This window comes from Salpingoeca rosetta (assembly GCF_000188695.1).
Source record: "Salpingoeca rosetta unplaced genomic scaffold supercont1.2, whole genome shotgun sequence".
Lineage (NCBI taxonomy): Eukaryota > Choanoflagellata > Craspedida > Salpingoecidae > Salpingoeca > Salpingoeca rosetta.
In genome coordinates, this window is record NW_004754932.1 from 2,442,991 (window position 1) to 2,459,923 (window position 16,933).

Genomic DNA, 16,933 nt, shown 5'->3' on the forward strand with positions numbered 1-16,933 from the left:
CTCTCTCTCTCTCTCTCTCTCTCTCTCTCTCTCTCTCTCTCTCTCTCTCTCTCTCTCTCTCTCTCTCTCTCTCTCTCTCTGTGTGTGTGTGTGTGTGTGTGTGTGTGAGTGTCTGTGAGCGCAACAATCCTTGAAAAGTGCGACGTTGCTGGTATTGCCGTGGTGTTGATGCGCCTGTCAGTCCTTGCGCTCTTCTCACACATGTTTTGTGAACAACCACACGTGCGATACCAACCATCAAATCGCACCACCGCGGCCGGTTTTACAGTGGCGAGCCACATGGGCGCCAGCAAGACGATGGGGGCAAGGCTGCTCTTCTTCCTTCCCCTGCACTTGCACGTCGCCTCGGTCCTCGTGTGGGCCACAACGTTGGCGGTCCAGATGTACGTGAGGAGCGGCACCGACCTCGTCACGACTACCGGCGCGATGAATATCGGCGCGCTGACGACTACCGGCGCGCTGACGACTACCGGCACTATCGGCACCCTGAAGACCGACGCTATGACCGCGGAGACCGGCATGAGGACCGGAGACGCGAGCCACTGCGACGCCAGCGCGAGGACTCCTTGGCTTCCGACCAGCCGCGCAAGCGCGGCAAGTACTACGGCAATGCCGACGAGGAGGTTGTGAAGCACATCGACCAAGTTCGGGAGCGGTGGCAGCCAAAGTTTGATGACGTCGCGTCAAATCCACACATCCTGCAGGTGCGTTGAGAAGCGCGAGCAGTCACAGTGAAGGAAGGAGATGGTCTTGAGCAACCGTTTGTGTTGGGCGTGTGATTGACTGCGGGGATAGTGAGAGCTCATGCGTGGTTTGACGGCTTTGTTTCCCGGTTTCCGGCATGTTCAGGTCAAGCTGAACCCAAAAGCCCGCTACGTGTCGCACACGGACCTCCCATTCGTTCGCACCCTCACGGACGAATCCCCACGCATGCCGTATCGTCGGCGTCGACATGAAACCAAGACAGGTAATGTACACCGCACGATGGGAAGGGTGCTGGACAGTTTTGTTCCATGCCTCGCACAAACACACACACACACACACACACACACACACACACACACACACACACAAAGCAAGATTGCGTTGTGGTCCACTGACACCAATATTGTCTGTGTGTGTGTGTATGTGTTGGTGCAGTGATCCACTGGGGACAGCGGAAGTTGCTGCTGAGCGAGGTTGAATTCCTGGTCCGCTTTGGCCACCTTTCAAAGAAAGTCGTGTACGCCGGCGCAGGTGAGCATGGCTGTGTGTGTGTGTGTGTGTGTGTGTGTGTGTGTGTGTGTGTGTGTGTGTGTGTGTGTGTGTGTGAGCATGTGTGCGTGCGTGCCGCTTTCTTTCTTATGTGTTCTCCTTTCACGAACACCTTTCCCTGCCCGCAACCGTGCACGCGGTGACAAACAGCGCCCGGGACACACATTGTGCAGCTGGCTCGCATGTTCCCTGACCACCGGTTTGTGTGTGTTGACCCGTCGCCATTTAATGACTCGCTCAAGGCGTGCAAGCAACTCCTTCTGCGCCAGGTCAGCACACAAGAACACCCGCGGGCACTTGTCTCGCATTCACCACACACGACCTTGTTCACATGTGTCGTAGGTCACTGCAAGCCACCGCACACACATGTGCGCTCTGCTCTCTGACCTCCACACACACACACACACGATAACCCACCCCGTCTCTTACCATTACTCGCGCTCCGCGTGTTGACATGTGTGCACAGGAGCCGTTCACGGACGACCTGGCGCACGAATTCGAGGGCGAAAACGTCCTCTTCATCTCCGACATCCGCTCCGTGGACCCAGACCTCGTCACAGACAAGGTGTGTAAGGGGAGGGGGGCGGTGTTTGTATGTGTACGTGTGTATGTGTGTGCGTGTGTGCGTGCCATATCTCTCGCTGTCCACCTTTGTGCTGATCATCATCTGACGCATTTACACGTTCGTTCACCACCGTCGCCGTCACTATCATTCTCTTCAGGAGACAGACAAGGCCGTGGGTGGGGATCAGGCTGCGCAGATGCGCTGGCACGACATCATGCGCCCTGTTGCCAGCATGCTCAAGTTCCGCCTGTCCTGGAAACCGGGCAAGACGGAGTACCTCGATGGTGCGTTCACAAGTAGCTTCAGCCAGCAGCTGTGCAGTTTCTGTGTTGTGTCTGCGGCAGTGTTGAGGGTGGTATTGTTGGCGTCAGCTGTGAGTTTGGGCACATCATGCGTGTGCGGGGTGAACTCGTTGTACGCATGAACCCATTGCGCCCATGTTCTCCTCTTGCCCACTCTCCGACCGGCTGATGCCTCAGGCGACATCTACCTGCCCGTGTGGGGTCCCATCACCACCACGGAGGCGCGTCTCATGGTCACCGGCCACGACCGCCGCATCTACGACAACCAGCAGTGCGTGTGTGTGTGTGTGTGTGTGTGTGTGTGTGTGTGTGTATGCCTGTGTGTTATTGATGGATGAGTTTTCCCGTGCATTGACCCCACTGCTACCATCATCATCATCATCATCATCATCATCATCATCATCATCATCATCGTCATCATCATCATCATCATCATCATCGTCATCATCGCTGCTGTTCAGGTATGAGGAGCAGATGTTCTACTTCAACACGACGGCGCGCGTCAGCCGGTACGACCACGGCGTGAGGACAGAGGGCATCGACTACTGCTACGACTGCAAGGCCGAGATTGAGATCCTTCGCGAGTACTTGATCAAGGTGACGCGCTATCTGTCATGGCAGTGGAGGGGTCCTCTGCTGACGCGCATACACACACACACACACACACAAACACAAAAGCACACGCACACACACACATAAACGCATACACACAGACACACACACACACACACACACACACGCACACAAACACACACACACACAAACACACACACCCTGCTGGCAATGCAATTGTTTGGCACATGCTTACACTTTGCCCGTTGCATGGCGGTTGGTTAAGCAGGTGTGTGGCGCTTCGCCAGATGACCCCGGCCTCGATGCCCGCATTGGCACCATGACACACGAGTACGTGTCACCCTGCGTGAGGTTTCGGTTGCCTTATAGTCTTTGCTTGCGATGCTCGTGCTGCGTAAAGCAGTCGCGTTTTGGTCACCACCTCGTCCTCATTCCCCTCGCTCCCATCACTCCTGCCTCTCCCACCACCCACTTCCACGACATGCTTCGTGTTTCGCGTCCTCGCCAGTATCTCGCGCGGTATTGGGGGACGAACGCTCCGCGACGCCAACGCGGACCCCGGCCAGCGCAAACAGTCCATCATCAAGAAGCAGGTGATGCGCTTGCACGTGCTGCAGTTGTAGCGTGGTTTCCCAACCTCCAGTCTTGGCTTACTGCTGTTGTTGTTGCGGTGGAAGTCATCTCATTGATATTCGCTGTTGCTGTTGCTGCCGTTGCTTCTGCTGCAGTGGATTGACGGCCGCCCAGCGTACATGGAGCGCCCAAAGCACGAGCCGCAATACTCAGGGTGCGTTGTCGTTTTAAATGCATCTGCGTACTTGTGTGGCTGGTTGAGGGCTCACGTGTGCTTGTCACTCGCATTGTTTTGCCATGCCGCAGCCTTGCACTCCCTTCAGCCAACACACACACACACACACACACACACACACACACACACACACACACACACACACACACACACTCACAGGGCTGCGCAACGCATGATGGAGCGTCAAGGCTATGTCGAAGGTGCTGGTCTTGGTGCACAGGGCCAGGGCATCCGCGCCCCAATTGCACCGGAGGCGCAGCAGGGCACCCGCGGTCTTGGCTTCACCGCCCGCGGCTTCAGCTTTGCGTCGGATGAGAAGAAGAAGAGCGGCACCTCGCAGCCGTTTGTGTTCAAGGCAGGCCCTCCCCTCTTGCCAAACCCAACAGGCAGCAGCAGCAGCAGCGCCAGTGCTGGCGGTCGTGGCACTAACAAGGACACTGGCCAAAGCGTGACCCCTTTCACGAGCAGCAAGGTCGGCGACCTTGGTCGTGCAGATGCACAGTCATCGGCATCATCAGCAAAGTGCGGTGATGCAAAGGAGGAAGCCGCCACTGCCGCTGCCACCGGTGATGCCGATGGTGGTGGCAACCAGAAGAGCGGCCAGTCCGAGGTGGAAGGCGATGAGCCATCGGCTTCAGCTCCAGCTTCCAAGGACGCAGGCGCGGCGTGTGACGACGAGCCTGCAGAGAAGGCGCACGACGCTGCAACGCCTCAAGCCACTGCCTCGCCTCACGATTCAGGGGCGCCGTCCAAGGAAGGCGATACGCTGTGACTTGCCATTGTTCCTTGTCACCGCTCCTCTTAGTGCTTGCCTGAAAGATATTTACTTTGCCTGCCTGAACTCTTTGATTGCTCTCGATGGCGTGGCAGCTGCTGTCGTTGTAAACGTTCCTGCATACAGTACCTGGCCCGTGCTCTCGTGTGTTGTTGCCGTACCGACCTAATTTGCCATCGGCCAATAAATAGCGGCCAATGCGCTATGTATGTGGTTGCCAAGCACACTGCGGGGCGGGGGAGAAGGACAAGGAAGGGGAAGTGAGGGAGAGAGGTAAACCGACCAAGCACCAAGCTAAGACAAGAGAGAGGAGGGAAGTGAAGGAGAGACAGCAAGCACCACAGCAGAAGAGAAGAAAAAAAAAGGAAGAGAGCAACATCACCCGTGATTCCCGCCTGGTCACCCACGGCAGTACTGAACGGGCCCAAACGGGCTTAGCTTCCGCGATCGGACGAGAGCGGGCGTGATCCCGTTGGTATGAACGTTGCCGACAGAAGACGTGGACAAGCAATTTATAAAGGCAGAGCCAGCAAGCAGCAAGCAAGAAGAAGAGGAAGAGGAAAATCCCACACACACCAAAAAACCAGCCAGAGCAGAAACGAGCAAACAACCGATTCTGCAACCAACCAACCAACCAACCAATCCACTCGCCGTTGCTTCATTCTTCTTCTTCTGCGCAGCTGGTGTGTGTGTGTGTGATGGTGGTGGGAATGGTGATGGTGATCATGGTCGTCGTCGCTGCTGCTGACAGGCAGGTGAGATGAGGTGATGTGAGGTGAGGTGGGGTGAGGTGAGGGGATGTGAGGTGGGAATGTGTCATTGGTTCGTGCACACACACACACACACATTAGAGTGGTTGTGCGTGCCACGTTCCTTCCTTCCTTCCCTTCCTTCCCCTTCCTTCCCTTCGTCGTCCTCGCTGACGCACACACACACACACACACACATGTGCAGGGAGGGTGTGCGCACCGTCTCTCTTCTCCATCCTCCCTTCCATCCATCGTTGTCCATTTCCTTCTCCTGTGTTGCACCACGCACAACCAACCAGCCAACGAACCAGCGACCACATGAATGACTCATCCATCGACAGGTGAGGGTGAGATTGAGTGCTCCCACTTCTTCCTCCCACTCCGTGCTCCTCCTCTTCTCCTTCTTCTCCCTGCACACTGCGCACAGCAACAACAACCACCATTAACAACAACAACAACACAGTTCACGCTGTCATCGTGCACACACACACACACACATGTGGACCACCACGCATCCATCCATCCATCCATGGGTGGTTGGATCACAACCAACATACCACTGCATGTGGCACACACCAATGCACACACACACACACACACTCACTTGCTCACCGTTGTGTGGTGACAGAACAGCTGCCATCAGCCACCGTCATGCAGCGGCCACCCTGAGAATGGATCATGCTTCCTCTCAACCAGTGAGCAGCACACATAAGAGATAGAGGGGGAAATGGCATCAACCACCATCACAGCCAATGTGTGTGTATGTGTGTGTGTGTGTGTGTACACGGGGTTGTGTTTCTTCTCAGCCTCATCCTCCTGCCTTCTCCTCCTTTCTGTATGTGACATGCTGCTCACTGTTGCTGTTATTGTTGCTTGCTCGTTTGTGGTGGTGCGTGCAGATGGATGCATTCCATCATCATCATCATCATCAGCAGCAGCAACAAGTGCTGGCTGATGCGTGAGGCAGTGGGCGACTCCCACCAACCAACCAACCAACAAATGACTACATGCTGACGGATGAATGGTAATCGAACCACTGCATCACCCAGACAGGTGTGTGTGTGTGTGTGTGCGTGTCGACGTGCATGTTCTCTTCTCCACCCACCCACACGCCATCATCACCACTTCTCATTTTCTTGTGTGTTTGCTCACATCCTTCCCATCCCACTCTCAACACCGTCAACACCACCACCATCACGCTTGCTCGTTTTCCCTTCCTTCTTTCTGCTGTCGCCACACAACAGGGCCCTTGAGCCAGCAGCTGTCACCCACCTCCCTCCACCAACCACCACTGCTCTGGTGGGATGAACAGACGAGCGCTGCCATGTGATGACCATCCAGCCACGCTTGTGCGGCTGTGGAAGCAGCAACACCAACACACACAAACAAGCAAGCGATGAGCAACGTGAGTGCATCACTGCAATATGTGTGTATGCTGCGCACCGCACCAGTGTGCGTGTTTTGTGGTCGCTGTCTCTGTTGCTCCTGTCTCCCCTTGTTGTCCCACATTAATGTGTGCATGTGTGTGGTGCGGCTGCCTGTTTTGCCTTGCTTGATGCGCTGTCTCATTCGTCGTTCTCACACACAACTGCTTGCACACCTGCACATTCTTCACCTTGCAGCTGCTGCTTATATTCCCCTCTCTTTCTCGCCCTCCCTGACGGCTATCACAACAACAACAGCAGCAGCAGCAGCCAACACACCCTCCACCGCCGATGCAGCAGCAGCAGAGAATGCACCACCACCATCACCACTTGCTGCTGAACACATTCCCCGACCAACCAGCCAACCAACCAACCCATCGCCCGCTGCTGCTGCTGGCAGAAGCTGGCTGTTTGCAGCTGGGAACAGGTGGCGACAGCACAAGTTGCATTTTCGGCAAGAAGCAGAAGCAGCAGAGGTGAGGGCGAGAAGAAGAGGGAAAAGGGAGAGGAGATGTGTTGGTTGGTTGGATGGATGGGATGAGGTGGGGTGGGGGATGCTGAGTGAGTGTGGTGTGGTACGGTGTGGTGTGGCTGGCTGGTGACAGAGGATGATGGTGTGTGGTGGTGTGAGGAAGAGGGATGGATGGAATGGATGGGGTGCAGCATGTCTTGTTCCTTCCCTTCTGTTTTCTGTTTTCTCCCTCTTCCCTTTCTCCTCCTTCACACAAATGCATGCACAACACCAGCAGTGGCAGCAGCAGTGTAGCTGCGCACATATTCATGCTCCCTCTTCCCTTCCTCCCACTCACTCACCATGCTGGTGCTCGCACACAAACACACTCACAGGCGATGCGCACGCACAAGCAGGATGAGGGAAATGTCGGGGATACTTGCTACGCGTGCCAGCTGCACTCGCCTCACACATGGTATGTTGGTGGTGATGAGTGGTTGGTTGGTTGTGTGATGGGTGCGGTGGCGGTGCTGGGGTGCGCTGAAGTGAACGCGGGAAGAGGGTTGATGGGGGATGGTGGTCACACACCGACACGCACACACGTACACACACGCCCGCGCACACGTGGTGTGTGTGATGTCAATCACTCTTTCTGCTATGCTGACGTGATGGCTTGCTCTGTGCCTGTTGTGTCCTGTTCCCATCCACGTTCCCTGCAACCACACGCACACACGCACACACGCATGCACAGGTGGTGAGGTACCAGCACACATCAGGATGGTAATGAAAGCGGGCTCGCATGCCGGCTGCTGCAGCAGCAACTCCCCCGATTCGGCTGCCGTTGCTGTGCTCATGCAGTGTTCCCACATGTGAGCAAGGTGAGCCCATCATGGCTGCGTTGGTTGGCGTATGGTGCATGTGTTGGTGTTGCTGCTGTGGGTGCTTGTTGTTGTCGCTGCTGTGCCTCGTGCAGCAGCGTAGCTGTGCGACTCACATGCCATGTGTGTGTGTGCTTGTGGCTGCAAGGGGGCGACTGCCTGAGGATCGTTGGAGGATGATGGGCGGGTGCACACACATGATGGATTGGGAGGAGCAGCTGTGGACACACACGTCCATGGTCATGGTGGGCACATCCAACCACAGCGACACTGTCAGGCGCAGATGTGTGTGTGTGTGTGTGTGCGTGTGCGTGTGTGTGTGTGTGTGTGGTGGGCGAGGAGTAGGAAAGCATAGGGGGGATGGAAGGTGAATATGTCTGCCGTGCTCACATGCCATGTCTGTGCCTTTGTGTGATGATATCGTTGTATCTTGTCGTTGTGTGTTGGTTGCATGGACACCAGGGCCACATCAGTGGAAGGGAAAGGAGCCACCATGAACGACCCCATCATCATCATCAACCTTCCCCATTTCTCTCCTCTTCTACCTCAGCTCGGCCGTCATCATCATCACCATCACCACCATCGACCGCACAGCCGCCATCACACGCCGGCTCACACCAGCCCCAATCTGGCGTGAGGCAGACATTGCACATGTCAGTCGCTCTGATGAAGAGGTGAGCAATGTGTGTGTGTGTGTGCGTGCATGGTGGTGAGTGGGGACAACATGTGTGTGTGCGTGAGGTTGTGTGTCAATGCGGGTGGTTATTTGAGGCTGGCGTGTGGTTGATGATGCTTCGCTGTCAACCTCACCCCCCTGCATTCTCTCCCATCTTGTGTCTGTGCACACACACAATTCACAGCGTTGAGGAGGCGCATGAAGCGGTGGAACCAACGACGATGGCGATGACGAGTGATGAAGGTGAGAGGGCGACTGAGATGTGTGTGTGTGTGTGTTGGTTGACACGCTGTGTTCCCTTCTTCGCCTCCCACTTCCCTTGTCTGTTCTGTCCACTCATGTGTCTTTTCTTCTTCTTCCCCCTTTTTCGATTGATTTGGACACAGCGGCGTGTCTCCGTCTCCGTCCAACCGACCAACCAAACAGCCGAGCGAGCGAGCAAAGGACACGGCGTGGCAAGGGGCCGTTTGTTTTCACCGTTTCCACCATCAGCAACAGCAGTACCTGATGTGGCTGCATTGTGGATGAACGGGCCCTCTGCCTCTGGGCCATCTCCTCCTCCTCGTCCTCGTCGTCGTTGGTCCCCAACAGCAGCGGCTGCGGCTATGGATATGGAGGTGGGATGAATGGTGGTTGTGGTGATGTGGGTGATGTGTGATGTGTTGGGTGTGAACATCAGCATGTACATGTATATGTGTGATTGTGAAGTGCTGGTTGGATGTCGTTGGGCCTGTTGGTGGTGGCAATGGATGTTGTTGTCGTTGACAGCCTGATTCTGTGACAACTCACCTCTTTCTCCACACGCACACGTACAGGGTGTAATGTGCGTCGATGCGCCGTTGCCCAACATGACGACGATGATGGTGGTGGTGAGTGATTTGCGGTGGATGTACGTGGCGCACCCACACGCATGTGCAGATGTACTGCTTGTGGTGGCGGTGGTTGTGTGTATCTGTGTTTGGGGATGTGACATGTGCACAGGTGGTGTGGGTGATGTGGAATGTGGCACAAGGAGGTGGATGTGGTTTGTTTCTGCCATACTGGCTCGCTGCGTGGTGTCATTCTTGCTGATTTTGATTGTTTGTGCTTGCGCATGTGTGCATGTGTGTGATTCTGCACAGGACGGAGGCCGATCTCTTCCCAAGCCCTCATGACACGAGCAGGGCGATACACGCACACACAAATGTGCGAGAGAAGAAGACACAAGGTGAGACGTTGGCGCTGTGTGTGTGTGTGCGGTGAAGGGTGGAGTGGTAGTACTCATTCGCACGCACACGCATGTACACATGTGTGTCAACACACCAGAGCAGTCATTGGCTGTGGGTGGTTGCACTGACGTGTGTCTCACATGAATCAATCTCACAACTCAAATGTGCGTATGCGTGGCTGCAGGCGGAGGTGTGGGGTTTCCCCAACCGAATTCCCTTCCTTCTTTCCCAACCAATCGCCTTTGCGCTGTGTCATCATCATCGTCAGCCTTCCCCATGTGATGTGGAGCTGTTGAGGCGTGATCGAGACAGCCGCCAACACAGGTATCGCAGCAGTGGTGGATGTGGTGGTGGTGGTGGTGCTGTGTGCTTGCTCGCTTGGTTGCTTGATTGTTGGGTGCTTGCTTCGTTGTTCTTGTGTGTAGGTGATGCACCCCGCCCACAACAAGCTGCATATTCCCATGCGTGGTCCCTTGTGTCCCTCCTTTCCTGTCCTCACCATCACCGGCTGTTGTTGTTCGTCTTTGGTTGGTTTCTCCTTGCCTCACAGGCAGGCACGCAGGGCAGGCTAGCTCGCTGCTGCTACTGGTGCTGCTGTGGTGATGGCCGTGCATGTGCATGTGCGCTGTGCACCGTGTTTGGGGCTGCACCGATGAGGACACGGAAGGACACGGCCCGTGCCCACCACCCTTCCCCCTTCATCTCCCCTTTCTGCTCCATCAGCGGTGACGATAGTGGCCGTGGCGTGTGATTGCGCTTCCATTTTTTCTGGTTTCGCTGTGGCACATTGGCTGACTGGCTGGCTGCATCAAGCACAGGTGAGGATGACCGTTGGCGGTTGGTTGCTTGGTTGGTTGGGTTGTGTCGAGTGGTGGGAGCAGGGGGGGGGGGAGGGAAGTGACACGGTGATTGTGGTGCGGCGTGGAGTGCAGAGCGAAAGGAGGGAGAGGGAGAGGAAGTGATAGGAGGGCGATGATGTTGGTTGAGGGATGGGGGTGCGTGTGCACATGCACGTGATGTCGTGTGGTGGTGGTATCACATGACAATGACACATATATCAGTGGCTCATTCCTTTTGCTTGCACCTGCGCACCTGTTTGTGATTGTGATGATGACTGCAGCAGGCAACACACGGCGGTGGATGCTGGATTGGATTTGGGGTTGACTGGCCATCGTGTCGTGTCACCCCTTTCTGTCTCTCCGTTGCTCATCTCAACTGGGAACACACACGCCATGTGTGCGTGTGCGTATGCGCGTGCATGCATCGCCATCAACCACGCCGACAGCAACACGATGCACGAGGTGAGGGCACGCAATGCTGTGTGTGTTTGGTGGAAGGGATTGAGGGGAAGTGGGAGGAAGGCGTTCATCATGGCCACCATCACCACCACGGCTGTGCACCTGGTCATGTGACCGTGCATTTGGGAGGTGGAGATGGGGCGAGATGTTGTCGTTGTGGTAGTTGTGGTGGTTGTGTTTGCATTGCTGTGCATGGTGCACCGTCTCACTCTGGAAAATGCCATGTGTGACACTGTGTGTGTGTGTATGACTGCAGATGTGCGTGCGTGTGTGCGCATATGCCAGGCAGATGCGTTAAACGCCGACGAGGTGTGTGATTGTGTGTGTGTGTGTGTGTGTAGTTGGGGTTGACCTTTGTGTGCTTGTGCCATCACAACTACACAAAACAACAAGCACATCATCATCATCATCACCCACCCCCATGTGTTTTTGCTGTCCATTCACGCATGGCATGCTCACATCTACCCCCTCCCCTTGCTTCTTCTCCTTCCTCCTCTCTGCTGCTACCACCCCTTCCACTATTTCCCTCCACCCCCCTTTTCACACCCAGAGAGAGGAACCCATCCACATCCAACACCCGCACCCACACCCACGCATGGACACGCCATGGCGAGCTGTGCCACCTCAACCAACCCAACTCAACCCAGGCCAAGGAAAGGAAGAGGGGAAGCAAGGACAGAAGACGTGGGGTTCCCAACGGATGTGTGTGTGCGTGTGTGTTGATGGACGGTGTTCTCCTTTCCCTCCTCCATCGCCTCGCCTCTTGCTTCCATGGCGATCTGGCTGGGCGGCTGTTGCCCCTTCCCCCTTGTTTGTTTTCTCTTCCAGCTCTTTGTGGCTGTTGGTTGTCTGTTGTGACTGTGAGAAGGAGGGGGAGGAGGAGGGAGCGAAGAAGAGAGGAGGTGAGGGGATGCATGCTGTGCACAGCTGTGTGTGTGTGTGTGTGTGTGTGTGTGCGTGTGTGTTTGTTGCTTCTTCTTTTCCACACCCTCTTTCTTCTCCCTTTCTTCTTCCCTCCGCAGCCTGCAAGGCCTGTGAGCCTGCGTTGCATTCACACACACAGTGCTGTTCCCCTTCTCCTTCTCCTTCTTCTTCTTCTTGTCTCATTGAAACCAACCAACCAACCAGCAAAGCAAGCAAGCAAGTCCGCCCTTCAACAAGCAAACAGCAGTTGCCGCACAAACGCAGCAGTGGGCGATTATTTGTGGCATCTTCCACAAATCGCCCAAACACGAACCAACAAGACCAACACACACAAACAACAAGCAGCAGGCGAAACGCGAATCAAGGTGTGTGTGTTTGAGTGGGAGGGTGGTGGCTTGCATTGTTCGTGTGCGTGGCTGGCGCAGGGTTGGTGGAGAGGAGGGAGAGGGTGCGCGTTGAGACGGGCACTCACTGGCGGTTCTGTTGTGGGTGGTCTCGTTTGGTTCCATGGACTGTGTGGGGTGTGGTGGGTGATGGTGTGATGGTGCACAGGTGCAAGCAGAGAACACGCACAGCAGCGACCACACCATGGATGTGTGCAGGGCCAAAGGCATGCAAGGCATTGTCCACGGTCGGTGAGGCTGACATATGTGCTGCACAGTCCCATGCCACGCTGGCACTGTGAGTTTGGGTGAGTTTTGTCAATTGGTTTGACTGCTGTGTTGGTGCGTGTGTTTGTGTGTGAAGGAGAGAGAGGTGGGACGTGGCTGTGGTGGGTGTTGTGATCTCACACGCACTCCTGCTGCCGTGGATGCATTTGGCTCACGCACACAGAGAGGGATGATGGGCTGCATCGACCCACACACGTGTGAACACACACACACACGCACGCACACACGCTGACACCCATCAGTCTGATGCCACCTCACGGTGCGTTGCACTTGCGTGTGCGTGACTGTGACTGTGTGCATGTCGTTCATGCTGTGTCTGCTTGTGATTCACTCTGTGTGTGTGTGTATGTGTGTGGTGGCTGCTTGCTTCCCTCTGTCTCACACACCTGTGTGTATGGATGGTGACATGCACACGCAGACACAGACAGTGAGTGGGTGTGCAGGCACACACCCTCACACAGGCAGGCAAAGCAGGGCATTCTCTTCCTTCTCTCCTCTGCTGCCACCACCACTGCTGCATGGATGGACCAGTGGATGCAAGGGGTATTGGATGACGCTGGCTGGCTGGCTGATGTCTTTCCCTTGGTGCGTGCGTGTGTGTGTGTGTGTGTGTGTGTGTGTGTGTGTTGCACCGCTGCTGCTCTTGTTTCCCCCTGTTTGTGTCTGTTGTGTCTGTTGTGCGTTGCTGCTTCGCTGTGTCTGTGTCTGTGTCCGTCTGTGTTGTTCACCACAGCCACGTCGTGTGCGCCCATCACCATCGTCTATGCTCACGCACCTCCCCATCTCTTCCTTTCTTCTTCTTCTGCTTCTTTCTCTCTTCCCTCTTTGTCATCCCCTCACACGCACATGCACACAAACACATGGACGCTTGTGCAGGGGAAGTGCAGGCTGTTTGTTGGAACCCAGGGCATGGCACGCGCAACCAAGCAAGGACACACGAGCCAGCATGGACACAGGACAAGCAAGCAAGACGTGGGGCTGCCATAGACCACGCACCTCGTTGGAGAAGGAGGGGAGCGTGAGCGGGTGGTGTTGCATTGTGTTGTGTGTTGTGTCATGTTGTGTCGTGGTGTCGTTGACAGCGTGCACGTCTCTCTTCTTGTATCCTTCTGTCTTCCTCCCTCCCTTTTCCTTTCTCTCTCTGTTCTCTCTTGCCACAGCATGCACACTGCTGCTGCTGCTGCTACTGCTGTTGTTGGCTGAAGGTGATGATGGCGGCTGATGGGGGAGTGAAGCCGTGTGGCGTAGCGTGGAGCTGTCGCTTGTTCTGTGTTGCTTGCAGTTGATATGGGGATACTTTCTCGCTTATTCTTGCCACGTGCGTGTGTGTGTGTGTGTGTGTTTGCTTGCTGTCGTGTTGCTGAAGTGAAGTGGAAACATACAATGCAACACGCATGTGCAGCTGTGTGTATCGTGTGATGGTACTGGTGGATGGTTGTTGATGGTTGCAGTGAAGTCAACACAGTGTGTGTTGTGATTGGTGGTGAGCTGGGCGTGTGGCTGTGGAGCGGGTGTTGCACGCAGGTGAGGACAGCAGCAGCAGCTGTGTGCGTGGGGATGGGGGAAAGGATGAAGCGAGTGAGTGATGGCAGGGACTGGTGGTGGTGGATGTGAACAGGGCTGATGGTGAAGAAGGCGGCAGTGTGGGCTTGATGGGTTTACGATGTGTTGTAACACATAGACACATGCATGAAACATGAACGAGGTAGGAAAGGGAAGGGAAGGAAGGCAGGCTCAAGGGAAGAAGTGGCGGCACAAAGTAGTGAACAGGGACAAGGGAAGGCATGCAAGCACATGGAAACAACAACAGCAGTGGCAAGAATTGAAACAAGACAGGAGGGGTGGTGGAACGCAGGTGAAATAGACAGACAAGGCTTGTGGTGACAAGGTGGTGAAAGAAAGGGACGAAGGCAAGCACGAATGCACACAGTGGGTTGTATGTGGTGCTGTGTTGTGTGAAGTGAAGGATGTGTGATGTTGTGTGCAGAGGTGCTGTGTGGTGGTGAATGGATGGAAGAGAGGGAGAGACGAGGGTGAATGAAGCATGTGGCAACAAGTGCAAAGCAACAAAGCAACACATGGAATGTGGAAAGGCAAAGGGAAGAGAGAAAGGCAAAAGTGAGTGAAGGGTGAGACAAAGGGACAAAACAGCACGTGCATGGATGTGTGTGTTGTGTTGTAATGGTGGAGGTGGAGCAAAGGAGGCAGAAGCACAACCAGTGCAAGCAGTAGCACGCATGCACGAAGAGAGAAGGTGAAGTGGGAAGAGAAGAAGGCGATTGCAGCGAGCTTCTTACACACCTGATCATATCGCTGTTGGAGGCGAGAGAGGAAGCGCAGGTGATGTTGGAGAGTAAATACAAGGAGCGAGGCGTTGCTGCTGAGTGAAGTGGCGTGCCTGCAGTGAAGTGGCGAGGGAGTGACAGAGCGGTGTGTGAGTGATGGTGAGGATTGATAAAGGGTCGATTGCAGGTGCGTGCAGGCATGGTGGGTGATGCTGTGACACAGTTGCTGGTGAGTGGAGGAGTGTTGTGAAGTGAACAAGGCAGAAGCAAGGGAAGTTGTGGGTGTTTGCAAGCAACACGCACAGAGCAAGCAAGCGTACGCATGAAGCGTCTGCAGCGAGTAGACGGATGAAGTGGAGTGAATCCAATGCAAGCAGGGGAAGTTGTGAGTGCTTGCGAGTGAGTAGAGGGATGAAGTGGAGTGAATCCAAAGCAAGCAGGATGAGTTGTGAGTGCTTGCAAGTGAATAGACGGATGAAGTGGAGTGAATCCAAAGCAAGCAGGATGAGTTGTGAGTGCTTGCAAGTGAATAGACGGATGTAGTGGAGTGAATCCAATGCAAACAGGATGAGTTGTGAGTGTTTGCGAGTAACACAGCAGCGAGTAGAGGATCGTTTTGCAGTGAATTCAATCAAAGTAAGAGAAGCTGTGAGTGCTTGCAAGTGAGTAGACGGATGTAGTGGAGTGAATCCAATGCAAGTAGAAGATGTTGTGAGTACCTGCGAGCAACATAGCAGCGCTGCACAATCGCATGCAAGTGTGTCTGCAGTGAGCAGAGGGATCTTTGTGGAATGAATCCAATGGAAACAGGAGAAGCTACCAATGCTTGCAAGTAACACAGCAGCACTGTACAATCGCATGCAAGTGTGTCTGCAGTGAGCAGAGGTTTGCCACTCATCCATTCCACTTTAATCAGAAACACGTTCCCGTGCCTACAGGCAACATCTACACACAAACGCATGCACACACACGTGCACACGTGTCCCTTGCGCTGCTCCTCGTCGTTCTCTGCCTACTTGCTTGTCTCTTGTGCAATCACATGGAAAGGCATCCATCCTCGCTGTTGTACTCCGCAGTTCCTCCGCTTTGCTCCTTCTTGTTTCAGCGCTGCGTGCCTGCAGGCAAATAGAAGTGCGCACAGCGCGGCGTGCTCGCGTGCACGTGTGCCTGCAAGCCAGCCACATGGTCTTGTGCCTGTTGCTGCAGCTCATGGCATGGTGCAGTGACGTTTGCTCGCTTGCTTACTTGATCATCGGAGTAGGGAGACTGGGGCGGTGAAGTCAAAAAGGGGGTGCAGAAAAGTGCGATCATGTGATGAAAAAAAGCTCAAAGCTGTGATGAGTAGTGTCTGAACACTGCGTCGCGATGCACCAGTGCAGCTGCAGCATGCAGCAGCGAACCGCTAGTGCAAGTGCAAGCATGCAAGCATTGGTTGGTCACGGGCCAGGGGAATCTGGGGTGCGAGCAATGTGAAGAATCTTGATGCAGTGAAGCTGTGTGCACTCGCTAGATCCAGTCACAAATCTAGATCTAGCAGATTCACTGAATCTAGCTTGCGGTGCCTGCAGGCAAAGTGCACGCGGGCAAAGCAGCGATTCAAACAGCTGCCGCTCGATGGATTGGCATACATGAGGGGAAGGATGCAAATGAGCAAGACAAAAAAAGGAAAAGAGAAGGCAAAGGCAAAGAGCCGCTGAGTAGAGGCGCAAGCATGAGAGCAAGGCGATTGTCGCTGAGCAGGATTGCTTGCGGGCACGAAAAGCCGCGTCTGCGCCCTTGCAGCTACAACTTCTCTTTCTTCTTGGGTCTTGGATCTGCTGTGTTCTGAGCGACCTCTCTCTTCATGTGTGTGTGTGTAGTGTGTAGTGTGTGAGTGCAGGCAAAGCGAAGCGACACACTTGATTGTGTTGTGAGCAATGCTTGCACGAGCACACATGCATGCACGGCACATGCAATGAGAACAGCACGGGCGTGTCTGTGTGTGTGTGGATTTGTTTGTGTGTGTGATGCGTGAGCATTGTGTGTGGGTGTGATGAGGCACGTGTGGGGAGGCGAGCAAGCGATTGCTCGTGTCTCTGTGTGTGTTCTTGTG

General features: G+C 54.9%; 2 protein-coding genes and 1 non-coding gene across 3 annotated transcripts in view; 2 read left to right on the forward strand and 1 right to left on the reverse strand.

Moving 5' to 3' along the window:
- PTSG_01078 (uncharacterized protein) overlaps window positions 1-4,443 on the forward strand; it is a 4,644-nt gene extending 201 nt beyond the window's left edge. The window contains exons 2-13 of the mRNA XM_004998495.1: window positions 269-704; window positions 850-967; window positions 1,141-1,236; window positions 1,405-1,523; window positions 1,721-1,819; window positions 1,977-2,103; window positions 2,299-2,392; window positions 2,583-2,718; window positions 2,963-3,024; window positions 3,203-3,287; window positions 3,423-3,481; window positions 3,662-4,443. Coding sequence (XP_004998552.1) covers window positions 269-704; window positions 850-967; window positions 1,141-1,236; window positions 1,405-1,523; window positions 1,721-1,819; window positions 1,977-2,103; window positions 2,299-2,392; window positions 2,583-2,718; window positions 2,963-3,024; window positions 3,203-3,287; window positions 3,423-3,481; window positions 3,662-4,274 — 2,044 coding nt within the window. The 3' untranslated portion in view covers window positions 4,275-4,443. The remainder of the gene's footprint in view (window positions 1-268; window positions 705-849; window positions 968-1,140; window positions 1,237-1,404; window positions 1,524-1,720; window positions 1,820-1,976; window positions 2,104-2,298; window positions 2,393-2,582; window positions 2,719-2,962; window positions 3,025-3,202; window positions 3,288-3,422; window positions 3,482-3,661) is intronic.
- A 205-nt stretch (window positions 4,444-4,648) lies between these two features.
- Window positions 4,649-4,762, reverse strand: PTSG_20002. Its single transcript, XR_001137136.1, has one exon. It is a non-coding gene; the product is annotated as a 5S ribosomal RNA (ribosomal RNA).
- Window positions 4,763-7,979: 3,217 nt separating this feature from the next.
- Window positions 7,980-10,414, forward strand: PTSG_01079 (uncharacterized protein; the record flags this gene model as incomplete). The annotated part of the gene is made up of 6 exons (XM_004998496.1): window positions 7,980-8,064; window positions 8,330-8,453; window positions 8,640-8,698; window positions 8,954-9,072; window positions 9,932-9,987; window positions 10,387-10,414. 6 exons carry the CDS (start codon window positions 7,980-7,982, stop codon window positions 10,412-10,414), a joined length of 471 nt encoding a protein of 156 aa, XP_004998553.1.
- Between the last annotated feature and the right edge of the window lie 6,519 nt (window positions 10,415-16,933).